The 12,817-nt window shown below is 41.4% G+C and overlaps 2 protein-coding genes across 3 annotated transcripts; one reads left to right on the top strand and one right to left on the bottom strand.

Annotated features, from left to right (window-relative positions):
• Positions 1-360: 360 nt before the first annotated feature.
• Positions 361-3,640, bottom strand: zic1 (Zic family member 1). The gene is made up of 3 exons (XM_015381730.1): positions 2,372-3,640; positions 1,925-2,088; positions 361-1,517 (listed from the first exon to the last, which is right to left on the bottom strand). Exons 1-3 carry the CDS (start codon positions 3,333-3,335, stop codon positions 1,320-1,322), a joined length of 1,326 nt encoding a protein of 441 aa, XP_015237216.1. The 5' UTR covers positions 3,336-3,640; the 3' UTR covers positions 361-1,319.
• A 3,174-nt stretch (positions 3,641-6,814) lies between these two features.
• Positions 6,815-11,462, top strand: LOC107089134 (zinc finger protein ZIC 4-like). Of its 2 annotated transcripts, XM_015381727.1 has the most exons (3): positions 6,815-7,405; positions 7,514-8,170; positions 10,227-11,462. In XM_015381727.1, exons 1-3 carry the CDS (start codon positions 6,979-6,981, stop codon positions 10,679-10,681), a joined length of 1,539 nt encoding a protein of 512 aa, XP_015237213.1. In that variant the 5' UTR covers positions 6,815-6,978; the 3' UTR covers positions 10,682-11,462. The 2 variants fall into 2 exon arrangements, with proteins under 2 accessions (XP_015237213.1, XP_015237212.1); XM_015381726.1 differs by having other exon boundaries at positions 6,816-8,170; positions 10,227-11,461.
• Positions 11,463-12,817: the final 1,355 nt, after the last annotated feature.

The raw sequence follows: 12,817 nt of genomic DNA on the forward strand, positions 1-12,817 counted from the left end.
CCGCCGAGGAACAACAGCCGTGATTAATCGATTTAATTTGCGTATTACTGGAGGGCAGAGCGGTGGATGTTAATTTTGGATAAACAGAAGATCCAGGAGCAAGAGAAAGAGGGGGGAAGTGAATTTAGTAGTTATTATCGAGTGTCAGGAAAGTTCTCTCTCTCACACACACACACACACACACACTCATCACATTACACACATTCTCCTATCAACTCACACACACTTATAATGAAGAGTTCAACTTATTTCCCTTAGAATTCCTCCAAAGTAACTAAATTGGTATAAAAAAGAACTATTTTGGCCATAATTTTCCATATATTAAAAAAAATCAACCTTCAATGAAATGCATTTTTTGTATTTTTTACAGTCCTTTAATATAGTACGAAATGTATCCAAACATTTTTTCATTATTATTATTAATATTATTGTAAACTAAAATTTGACATACTGTACGAGCGCATTTCTCCATAAATACCGATCATTTCTAACATATTACCGGCCCTTGTACATGCGGATAAATGTGGAAAAACCCAGCTACTTTACATGGAATAATACTTCCTCTCAGACAGAGCAATTGACAGATTTTTTATATATATATTTAGCACGTACATGAACAGATTGACACGATTTTTTTTTTCACTACACGACTCATCGACATGACATTAAATAACAACAATGATACTCTGTGCTATTCAAACTGGACCTTAATTTGACGAAAAATTAAGAAAAAAAAAAAAAAAAAAAAAAAATAAAAATATGCTGCACTGGATAGGCTACAAAAGCACATTAATACTAAGAGTCGGTTAGGTCGACGTGTAGACTGTGATAATACTGAATATTTCACATTTTGGTACACAACTAGAAACATTCTTTCCCCCACAGCAACCTTAGAGGCCATTTTCATGTCTTCATGACATTTTAACAAATTCCTCCTTAAAACTGTGATATTTACAAAATAAAATATTACATTTCATTTTTTTTCTTTCTTGCTGTGTGCTCCAGTTCGGCAAAAATCCTTATTTACAAAAAAAATAAAAAAGAAAGAAAGAAAGAAAGAAAAGGAAAAATCAGGCCTCTACCCGCAGATAGCATGCTTTTTCTTTTGTGATCTGTTTCTGTGCAGCAGTCTCTCGGTAAAAGGAGGAGCTGTCCATGTTTCTGTCCATGCATCACGGCAGTCTTTAACTTCACCTCCCGTGCTTTTTTTTGTCCTCCGTCCATCTTTCTGATTTTTGTTTAGAAAGGTCGAAGTTTTTTTTTTCCTCTCCTCTTTTCATAAAATTTTCCATTGTCTTTTATGCGTTTTTCAAAAATATTTACACGTACCATTCATTGAAATTTGACGACAGCGTGCTGTGGCTGGCTGTGTGATGGACCGCTGAAGCTGCTGGTGATATGGAGCTGCTGCTCTGGTTCTCTGTGGACGGTGACACGATGGTGGGAGGTGTGGAGGACTCGTACCCTGAACTGGCCGCTGGGGAAGGCTGCGATCCTGGGTTTGTGGATTCGTGGACCTGCGGATATGAGAAAGAAGGGAAAATATTTGGTAGCCACTTGCCTTTTTTAGACAAAACAAACAAACAAACAAAAAAATAAATAACAAAAAAAGTAATAGGGTGCTGATTACTGCTGACGTGATTGGTTTGGACATCCGAAGAAATAGAAAACTCAATTAAGATCCTTATATGATTTTGCGCTTGAGAAAATATGAAAATAAAAACAAAATAAAAATCAAACACTGAAACACACACACAAAATCTGAATTTAGAAAAAGAAAAACAAAACAAAATTGGCAAAAAAAACAACAATCCTCAATAATATATACATCAAGTTTTTTTATATATATAAAAATAAAGAAAATGGAATCCTACTATCACAAATATATAGAAAAACAATCAATTTATGGAGCTTTTGTTTTTACCTTCATGTGTTTTCGGAGGGAGCTGGGATGCGTGTAAGACTTGTCGCACATTTTGCACAGATATGGCTTGTCCGACGTGTGGACGTGCATGTGTTTCTTACGGTCGCTGCTGTTTGCAAACCTCCTGTCGCAGCCGTCGAACTCACACTTAAAAGGCTTCTCACCTAATGCAAGACATGAAATACGATTTCTTTAAAAACAAGCATGCATACATTTAGAGTAAAAATAAACACAATCGAAAACCTTGCTTTGTGCATGCACTGAAGGTAATTGCTTGCAATCTAGTAGTGTTAAAAATCTAAGTTTGATCATTTGAAAATCTTTTGCAGTGAACTATTTTCTGTCGAGGATCATATGCAGTCTCCAGCTGAGCATCTGTAGTAAATAACCTGATCGCATGCACTTTTTGTCAGCTGCGATTTGGCAGGAGATTCTGGCATTTCTTACCGGTGTGAGTCCTTTTGTGAATTTTTAGGTTTTCCGATCGTGCAAACACTTTGCCGCAGCCTGGGAACGGGCACGGAAAGGGCTTTTCTCCCGTGTGAACTCTGATGTGATTTACAAGTTTGTATTTGGCTTTGAAGGGCTTCCCCTCTCTGGAGCAGTCCTCCCAGAAGCAGACGTGGTTCGTCTGCTCGGGCCCCCCAACGTGCTCCACCGTGAGGTGGGTCACCAACTCATGCATGGTGCTGAAAGTTTTGTTACACGACTTTTTGGGGTTCGTCAGCTGCTCGGGTTCGATCCACTTGCAGATGAGCTCCTGTTTGATGGGTTGCCTCATGTAGCGGAAAAAGGCCCCGGCTCCGTGGTGCGCAGCCATATTCATGTTCATGGGGCCATATCCGTGCAGCTGGGTGGACGCGTAATGGTCGGAGCGCGGGCTTGTGACATGGCCATACTGATCGGCCCGGCCGTACACGTCCCCTGAGAAGCCCAGTCGCATCTGGCTGTTCACCACGTTGGAGGACGCGTGGCTCGCCGCCTGCTCGTGAAGTCCAGGGAAGAGCAGGTGCCCCGCCGCGTCCGAGTGTCCGTGCGGCCCCGCAAAGCTTCCAGAGGCGAACAGACTGTGCTGTGCCCCGGTCGCGTCCCCGAAGCCCCGATTTCTGAACAAAAAGTCCCTGGTGGAGTTAAACGCCGCCGTTGAGTAGGAACCAACGTGCGTCGGGTGGTGATGGTGTCCCAGGGCGGCCGCTGCCGCATATCCGGGAGCCTGTGATGAGAACGCCGCCTGCCCCGAGCCGATGTCGTGGGAGCTGTGGTTGATCTTGAAGGCGCCCATGCCATCCGCGAACGGGTTGATCCCAAGCGCCACTTCCCGCTCCGCCACCTCTCCTGTTGAGTGATGCCGAGAGGAGCCGAAAGTAGTGACTCCTATGGTGGGATACTGTGGTCCTGCGTCCAAGAGCATCTTCAGTCTTGACTCTTCGAGACGACTGAGCGCAGAACTCAATGAAAACACGCGCAGATATTCTTCCTCCTCCTCTCTCTCTGCGGTTTATCTCTTCTGAACTCGAATCCACCGAATTTTCTGTTTACTTTTTTTTTCTTTCACGACGCGAGGAATTCCCCTGTACAGCTCATCTGATGCACATTTAAAAACCACGTATTTACTACATGCAATATTGTCTTTTTGCGGTTTATCTTCCTGTGGCGTAACTTTCACCTCCTCAGTCAGGCAGTGAGCTCTAGACTGATAGTCGCAATCATTCCTGCAGATAAATGAATTGAAAAGACAACACAGTCCAGCCCTGATGAATGGGAGAGAAGAGGGGGCGGTCACGTGGGGTCTGCAGCTGCTCCTTCATTGGTTCTTCCCAATAACATGCACTCACCAAATAACAATCCACCGTGCTGGGGCCCGAACCTCAATGTCTCTTGACATCATCAGTCGCAGATATTTTCAGATTGCTGACTGGGAATTTAGTAAAACTGCTAAATAACAAAGAATAAAACAGATATCAGCTTAGAACATAAAGTCAATATGGGTCAGAATGTCCATAAAGTGCCACGTTGTCTTTGTCAAACACACTGGGTAGAAAAAAAATAGTAACCTATTAGAGAAGATTGGAAACGTTTTGCTCAATTAAGCATTTTGCCTGGATCTGACGTCAGTCTGTCTATGTCCGTCCATATATTAAAAATCATTATTGGATGCATTGATATGCCAGGTGGTGTTTTTTCTCATGTAGACCCTTTTACAGTTTTGCAAGGTGACTGGATTTTTAATTTCATATATATGTCACGACCACTTCCTTCTTTAGATTGGTTTGTTATTGAGTTATCACATGGAAGGAATCCGAATCTGAATATCTAGTATAGGCTACCTCTCTAAAGTGTGGGCCATCTGTGATTTAGGTTTGTAGGCTACCACTGTTTAACTTGGACCTATACCACAATCCTTAATGCTTACATCGTGGTTTGCCTGTTTGCGGTACAGCAACTTGCCCCCTTCTTCGCAGGCTACTGGTGCATGAAGTCTGTTGGGTTCTCGAAGTTATCAAGTGGGGTTTGTGGTGCTCTCTCTACAGGAGCCTCCGGATGCTGGAGTTCAAAGCCAAAAGAAATAGACCAGGCCATAACATTATGGATCACTCGAAGTGGCCTCTAGATTCTGCACACTGGTTCCTCCAAATCAATCCTCAGAAACCGAGGAGAAAGGATCGGGTTAAGATCAAGGAGAATTTAAGAATCCTTGAGGCTTCTTTAAAGCATATAATTGATGTATCTCATAGAATTTAACTTAATATATTCAGCAGACCATATGATGATAAGATATGCAAAGCAGAGTTGCAAATCACGAGCAACAAGTTAAGATAAATGTAGCATTGGGAGGCATACAAACTGACTTTTATGCAAAAATATATTACAATGACTACTGGATTTAATTTAAATGTGTAATGCATGCTGTCTTATTAAATGTCCAATGATTACTTATGCGCACAAGTTATATGTCACCATGTTTATTGTCTCGGATTTACAGTAGATTTAAAGCCAACGCCATTTTTTATGAGACCTCGCTGTAATATGCGGTGTTTATGTTTATGATCCTGCACAGCTCTCCTGCCTACATGTCGCGAAGAGCGACTCAGTGAGTCACTGAGTGAGTGCATGCACAACTTGGGCCAGAAATAGCCCCTTCCCGACCAAGTTTTGCATTACACTGCTCGCTGCTGCTGCGATGCCCCTCTCTAAATGTGCAGCTGTGAGTCCGTCGCGCTCAAAGGCCTTTTAATAGACGTCTTTGGGATTCGGAACGTCTCCAAATATTGACTTATGATCTAAGGCGATGCTGTCAGTGTAGACAAATCAATTTGTGGGGCTTCTAAAACAAAACACAATAATGGCATTAGTGATCATCTGCAAGCCCAATATTTGAAATCAGTGTTACACCACTAGCCTTTCTTTTTTAATTTCACCGAAATAAGCACATTGAGACTTCTTAAAATACCACCTTGCCTTAATCCGCTGGAGCTTTTTACCCCCTGCAAACATAACTAAGATTTCAATTCAATGTATGTTATTATGATTATTTTTATCATCATTGTTACTGATCTCAAGGCACACATTTCCGCCTAAAAAGTACATCAAAGCCACCCGTTCTGTAGGCCAATACTCAAATTTCTAATCGCATTCATGTGAGTAATCGACTCAATTTTGAGGCTCACAATATATAATGTAAAATGTCATAAACGTAAAGTTTTAAGAAAATGTGAGATTTGGAAAACGTTTAAAAATGGTAAGGTGTCTTGATTTCATTAAAGACTTACCAAATACCACTATCAGAGAACAACACTGTTGCACATTTTAGGATATTTTACTTTTTGTTAAAGAACACATTTACATAACAACAAAGAATGTTGCAAATATAGCTCCAAAAACACTAGATATACTATCTTAATGCATTTTGTCTTTGTTTGCGTAATTATGACCATAATATTTTTTTTTTCTATTTTTGTGGTACTTACACTCATTTTATTTTGGAACTACAGTCTTTGACGGAACTACCTGTAACACTCATTTGCTGCCTTCCTTAGGTCTTATACAAAAAAAAGAAAGAAAAAAAAAGAGAAAAGAAAGAAAGGAAAGGAAAGGAAAAAAGGGGAATCATAACGTATCCCGTCTATTATATTTTTTACCCTCTTCGAAAAACTGGCCCCTGGTAACCCGCCTTCAATTGCTGAACACACATAGATATACAAACACACACACACACACACACACACACACACACACAGATCCAGATCTCCGGGGGCTGCTGGGACTGTCAACCCTGCTGCATGCGCTGTAGGTTAGGGGCGGTTGCATATTCTAATAAATAACTTCCTCCAAAGCGCTTATTTACTATATATTTACGTTGCTTTAAATGAAAACTTGACATGCGGTGCGATTCGCTGCACCCCCTACTCCCCACCCCCCACTAAAAGCGATCTTTTTATGTGTGTAAAGTTGTGCGTAATTTGCCAGTAAAGTTGGGGGCTGCACACGTTGCGGTGCAAAATGAGGACATCACTGCATTATTTATGATCGACAGAACTTGTATACATTCTTTCAAGTAACCGCTGAAAGAAATTAAGAGAACGGCTGCTCCTTTAACTGCAGCCACTTTTTTTTACTGCGTGAATATAAAAAAGGCGACAGTATATCCGTATGAAATTTTCGATAGTTATATTCTATCATAACCTTTGCATAACTATTTTTCGCAAGCCTTGCCTTCCGGCTTCGCGCATGCGTACTGGACGCGCGCTGTCACCGAGACATTTTTCATCACGCTGGAAACTGTCACCGGTGACGTCAATCACAGAACTCTGACCAATTAGAGAGCGGGATGATTGTTTAGCTCCACGGGCTCCAGCGCCTACCATGAATCTCTATTCAGTATCAAAGCGTCCTGCTGCTGCCTCTCAACCGAATGGGATTCCATGTTGTCTGCAGATAGACTTAACTTTATAAAGTTTTTTTTTATTTCTTTTTTTTTTCATTGCGATTAAAATATATTTGCCATCATCATTATTATTTTGCCTGCTGTCAAGTTATTCTAAAATTAGGAAGTAATGAGCGTGGATGCTTTGGGAAGCCCCGTGATGGACCCTGCGTTTTCCAAACGGAACACGGCGCTGAGATTAGTTGACTTGGCAGGGGCTCACCACCATCACCATCATCACCACCATACCCCTCAGAGCGTGACAGGCTTCCCGGGGTTCGGCAGCCATCCACACTCAATGGCTCACTCGCACCCTGGGGAGATTACTGCGGAACCCCGCCTGGGGCCGAGTCCATTCGGGCCAGAACACATGGGGCACTCCGCGGCCCTCAAAATCAGCCCAGCCCATCATTATCCCCACCACCATCACCACCACCACAATCATCATATGGCAGGCCACAGTGAAGTGGTCTCCAGTCAAACGGGAGCTTTTGGCCCGATTCAGCCGACGTCGGTCCCCTATCCTATGCCCCACACAGCCCAGGCTCTATCCGCAGGTAGGGATTTCCTCATCCGGAGAGATCTGACGGCTCAAACCATGCCCGTACTGACTGAACAGACAGCTGGTTCAGCCTCTCACCACGGAATGTTTGTCTCAACAACAGGTAGCTATCCCGGACACTATGGTCACCACCCTGACGCAGGGAACCACACCACCCTCTTCTCCGGACTCCACCACGAGCAATCTTCCAGCGGATCACCGGGTGGCCAGGCGCTGAATGGACAAATAAGGTTAGGACTACCTGGAGAAATGTACGTTCGGTCTGATCACTTGAGTCAAGTAGCAAGCTCCAGGGCTGATCCCTTCTCCGCCTCGCCTCTGCACGGCTACGGCGGTCTGAATCTAAACATGAATCTCGGCGCTCACCACCACCATCCCCATCACCCCCACCACCACCACCACCACGGAGGACCCGGGGCTTTTTTCCGCTACATGAGGCAGCCGATAAAGCAAGAGCTGATTTGCAAATGGCTGGAGCCGGAGCACTCTCCCAAGAAACTCTGCTCCAAAACTTACAGCACAATGCACGAACTCGTTACGCATGTGACGGTGGAGCACGTCGGAGGACCGGAGCAGGCAAACCACATATGCTTTTGGGAAGAGTGTCCCAGGGAAGGCAAGCCCTTTAAGGCGAAGTACAAGCTGGTGAATCACATTCGAGTGCACACAGGGGAGAAACCATTTCCATGCCCCTTCCCTGGCTGCGGGAAAGTGTTTGCAAGATCCGAAAATTTAAAAATCCATAAAAGGACGCACACTGGTGAGTGTCAGATTTTTATACAAATACATGCATTGGAGAAATATTAACTGCATGAAAAAAAAAATCGTAATTATTATTAATATAATTTTTTCATTTTTGCAGTAGACTTTTTGAAACTTTTTTTCTCGGTTCTACTGTTTCGAATATGCAGCAATAACCCACACGCAACAGACACCTTCTATAATAGTGTGCTACAAGTTACTTAAAGGTTGGCTGTGAAAGAGGAGGATTATGGTACAGCTCACTCATGCGTTTGACGGTTCAAACCTCTTGTTTACACAAAAAAAGACAGAGACCCACGTCATGTCTTATCTAAGAAGCTCAGTGCATGATGAAAAAAAAAAACTGTGAGAGTATTGCATCTTCCACATTTACTCATGCTTTCTTATAATTATCTTTATTAATATTCCACCTATTTTGAATAGACGTTTTAAAATTACACGATGGATTTTGAGTGCTTTTGGTTTTGCATGCAGGTTTATTTATGCATGTGATGAGTCCTTTCCAAACGTCAATTTGTAGAACAGCTTCTCAGTGAGGAAAGCTGATTTTGAATAGTTTCAATGCAACAGGTTGCCAGCACCAGGTTAGAGCGTTTTACTTTATCTGCAGTATGAATGCTAACTTATATGCAGTGCAAACTTAACAGTAAAAGAAAATGAACTAATTGATCAATATGGCTGCATGCTTCAGTGAGCTAGAAGGAAAATAAAGGCCTCAAAATGTCGAGTCAGACTTGTAAATGATTACAGTGAATACCCCCCCCCNCCCCCCCAACATATACACACACACACACAGCACCCCTCCTTCTTCTTCTACATTCCTGCCCCCCCATGTATTATTCATATCATTTGCTCACATTACCTAAATACAAATCTGTTAAATTATTTCTGTGTTTTGACTCCCGAGGGGCCTGGTCTTTTTGGTATCATGTTTAAAACCCAAGCCGAAAGTGTGGTTATGACTAGGGTCTGCCCCTGGGGTCTGTTTCCTCCAACGGTTTCTTGTACTACACTAATATCCTTGATTGGCTCTCTCAACCCAACAGCTGAAGGTCAAATTGATATTCAACCCGCAAGTGTAATTAGACAGAGGCAATTACATATTCTCAAAAGCTTTAATCGGAGGAGGAGAAGGAGAGAGAGAAAAAAAAAATCAGCAGTGGATGATTTCCGTCTAATTTATTCAGATTGTCTTTTTTCCCCCCACATCTTTCTCCCTCATATTTAATCAGAAATACTTAATAATAAAAAGTGAATTTAGATTCAGTCCGCATTTGAGTGGCTCGAAAAGAAGCTGACAGGTTGTGTTACTAATGAATATGCTAAAGACATTCTGTTGTTCCTAGTATTTATCAGCGTTTTCAGTCACTTTTTTTGAGCACCCCCCCCACCACCTCCCTGTCCCATAGACCCACATTCACCAGTTGCATTGCATGCATTGGAAACTGTATTCTGCAGCAACATAAACATTGTTTATTCGAATGAATGCAAACATTAAACACGCGTGGAACATGGTGCAACATAACATTTATTCCTTGGTATCAAAAATGCTTTAATTCAAAGCAAAACTCGCATAAGGTATTAGCTTATATTTAAAAATGCGATTAGTCTGTTTGCACTAAAAGAAATGGGGAAAAAAAGAAAGGGAAATCTAACCAGTTGTAAGTGGGAGACTTAAAAAAAGACATAAAATAACAGACAGGAGTTCATTCATGAACTTTGTAAAGATGAAAATTTGCCTCATGACAATAAGAATAAAAAAAAAACTCTTTCATAATTGTATAGTCAAGTAAAAACAAAGAAACGAAACAAAAAAAAGTTAAATATTTAGATTTCTATACAGCTTTTATAGTTAGTCATATAATGCCGACTGATGGAAAGTTACAGTAAGTGATCTTTGCAGCAATCCTTCATTCTGTGCAAGCAGTTTAATCCGTTTATTTAGAAATTATTTATTATGTGTTTTAAGGGAAAAACCAACAAACAAACAAAAAAACATTACATTTATCATGTGTATTAACTAAATTTAATTCTATCTCCTTGGCTGTCAACAGGTGAGAAACCCTTCAAGTGTGAGTTCGACGGGTGCGACCGACGTTTCGCCAATAGTAGTGACCGGAAGAAGCACTCCCACGTGCACACCAGCGACAAGCCCTACAATTGCAAAGTTCGGGGCTGCGATAAGTCCTACACGCACCCCAGCTCCTTGCGGAAGCACATGAAGGTGCACTGCAAGTCCCCCCCGCCCAGCTCTGGCTATGAGTCTTCAACTCCATCTCTGGTGTCACCTTCTTCGGACTTGGGGCGGGAGCCATCCGGGGGCCCTTCGGTGTTGTCGGAGCCGCCGGCGGGGGCCTCTCAGCAACAACAGCCAGCGAATTTAAGCGAGTGGTACGTGTGCCACAGCTCAGGTGCGAGCGGTGGGCAGACACCACCCAGCGGCCACTCCACGCCAGACCCATCTGAGGAGGTTCCTTACAGGAACCCCCAAACCAGGGACGCGTTCTGATTTCCATCCCCTCATATATTTTCAAAAATGATTGGGTGCCTGTTAGGGCCCTCTGGTCCATATTTTTTGTTTCCTTTTTTGTTTTGGAATAGCCACCGAAACAGACATTCTGAGCCACTTAACTGAAACTGGGAACCCCTTCTGACGCGCTTTCTATTAAAAGACAAATATTTTTTATTATAAATATTTTTTAAGCTATCCAAAACGGCTCGGTGCTTCTTCTGCGAGTTGTGTAAATCACGTAGAAAAAAAAATGTGGTACATTCTTGTAGGCTGCAGGCATGATGGTGTGCAACTTTTTTTGCAAAAAAAATATATAAATATAAATATAATTTCTGCCTTCAGTATGTTTTTTTTTATTTATTTTTCAATCGGACATGGTAATATTTTGTACGATCGAACCAAAGTGCATGTTTAAAAACCGGAGCAAGTTGTACATTTGTAAATTTTGTACACGTTTAAATGTGTTTGGATGTTGGTTGGTTTTTGTAAGGAGCAGTTTACATCTTTTTTAAAATATTGTTTTGTTTATTTTTTCTATGGATTTGTGCAAAAAGGAAAAGATTTCATCTTTTTTTTCATAAGCTTATAGTATTTCGTACATGACGTCAATTGTAAATGTTTTATCAAAGTTAAAATAACAAACGGTGATTTTTGTATCATTGTCAGTGGGTTTTTGTTTCGTCTTAAATCAAGCACTAAATGCGTACCAAACTGCCTTGTATTTCGTGAGTATTTCGAATAAATCTTGTATGAAAGTAAACAACTTTGAGGACTTCAGATCTGTGGGAACAGTTTTTTTTCTTTAGAATAGATATTAAAAAAGTATATTTTTCCAGTAAAAAATAGGTTTTGGACTATTTATTAATATATATATTGCTGTGAGTGTAAACCGACACGCGCACACAACGGTAGCAAATACTATCAACAGTTTTGATTTTTATTTACCAGTAAAAAAAATGGGGTGGGGGGGGTTCTCGTGTTAAATCTTACTTACTCAGCTCAGCTTTGCTTTGACGCGGACTATGGGCTGCGAGTCTGATGAAAGGCTACAATATGCGGATCTAGACTTCAAAGAGCCATTTTGCACAAAGAAACCATTTTTTTCTTCTTTGCACAACGGTGAATCCTCATGGTGAATTAAGATTTCTATAGCAATAGCCAAGTCAAACTCAAATGATATGGGGCCAAGTCCCGAGGACTCAAAAGCCGGCTCCAAAGAATGTAATATTTGCTTCCCATGGGGTAGGAAACGGTAATCTACGTCCTTTATACTGCAGACCAGAGCAGCATAAAGAAAGGGGAAAAAAATATATTCTCTCGCTTAAGGCCTACTTTAGGAAAATCAAAGGAGGAGCCGCTAAAGCGCAGTTGTTCATCGCCATAATAGATTCCCTTTGCAAAAAAAAAAAAAAAGCTCAAAGAAGAACCTCATATTTTAGCGTTCAAACATGGCATGCATTAGACTGTCATGTTTGCAATTTTAATTGCAAGGGAAAACAATCATATTTAACAAACTATTTAAGATAGCGCCATTTTTCGTTTTAAGTTTAAAGCTGAAAGAGGGAAAACTTCTCAGACGAGAGTTTCAACGTGGCCTTGACTCAACCAGAAAAAAAAGGTGGAAGGGGGGGTTGGGAGAGGGGCAATACTGATACTTTTATATAGTTTGGTTAAGTTCATGACAGAAAGCAGTTCCAAAGAGGAGGAGGATGTCTCTCCCCTCTCTCTCTCCCTCTCTCTGGTTTAGATCCTGTAGTTTGTGCAAAAAGAAAGGGGGAAAAAAAAAGAGTTGGGTCTCAATTGAAGGATATTCTTTGAAGTAGGGAGTTAGTATCAGGGAGATTCTTTCTGGGTCGTCTGAACGACGTTGATGACATGGAAAGTCTTTTGTCATCGATTTGCTGGGCTCCTCTCCCTCTCTGTTCAAAGTCTCAGCGTCAAAATAGAAAAGAATGAGCGCAAGCGTCGCAGAAACAAAGAGCGTCCGAAGTTAAAAATGTTGCTGGTTAGAAAATAAATAAGACGGTGAACTTGCAGGAAAAAGGAGTAAACTGAGACATGGTAAACTGTGGTATAATTTTTTTTTATTCCGGTTTAAGACCCTAAAAAAAAAAAAAAAAAAAAATATATAAA

The sequence above is a fragment of the Cyprinodon variegatus genome, unplaced genomic scaffold, assembly GCF_000732505.1.
Source record: "Cyprinodon variegatus isolate N-32 unplaced genomic scaffold, C_variegatus-1.0 Scaffold240, whole genome shotgun sequence".
NCBI classification, from domain to species: domain Eukaryota; kingdom Metazoa; phylum Chordata; class Actinopteri; order Cyprinodontiformes; family Cyprinodontidae; genus Cyprinodon; species Cyprinodon variegatus.

Bases quoted from the DNA above. Each gene is read 5' to 3' on its own strand.
- zic1 (XM_015381730.1), bottom strand. From the start codon at position 3,335: ATGCTCTTGGACGCAGGACCACAGTATCCCACCATAGGAGTCACTACT. The intron at 2,089-2,371 runs GTAAGAAATGCC...GTCTTGCATTAG, and splicing joins TCACAAAAGGACTCACACCG to GTGAGAAGCCTTTTAAGTGT. The intron at 1,518-1,924 runs GTAAAAACAAAA...TCATATCCGCAG, and splicing joins CCCTCCGAAAACACATGAAG to GTCCACGAATCCACAAACCC.
- LOC107089134 (XM_015381726.1), top strand. From the start codon at position 6,979: ATGAGCGTGGATGCTTTGGGAAGCCCCGTGATGGACCCTGCGTTTTCC. The intron at 8,171-10,226 runs GTGAGTGTCAGA...GGCTGTCAACAG, and splicing joins CCATAAAAGGACGCACACTG to GTGAGAAACCCTTCAAGTGT.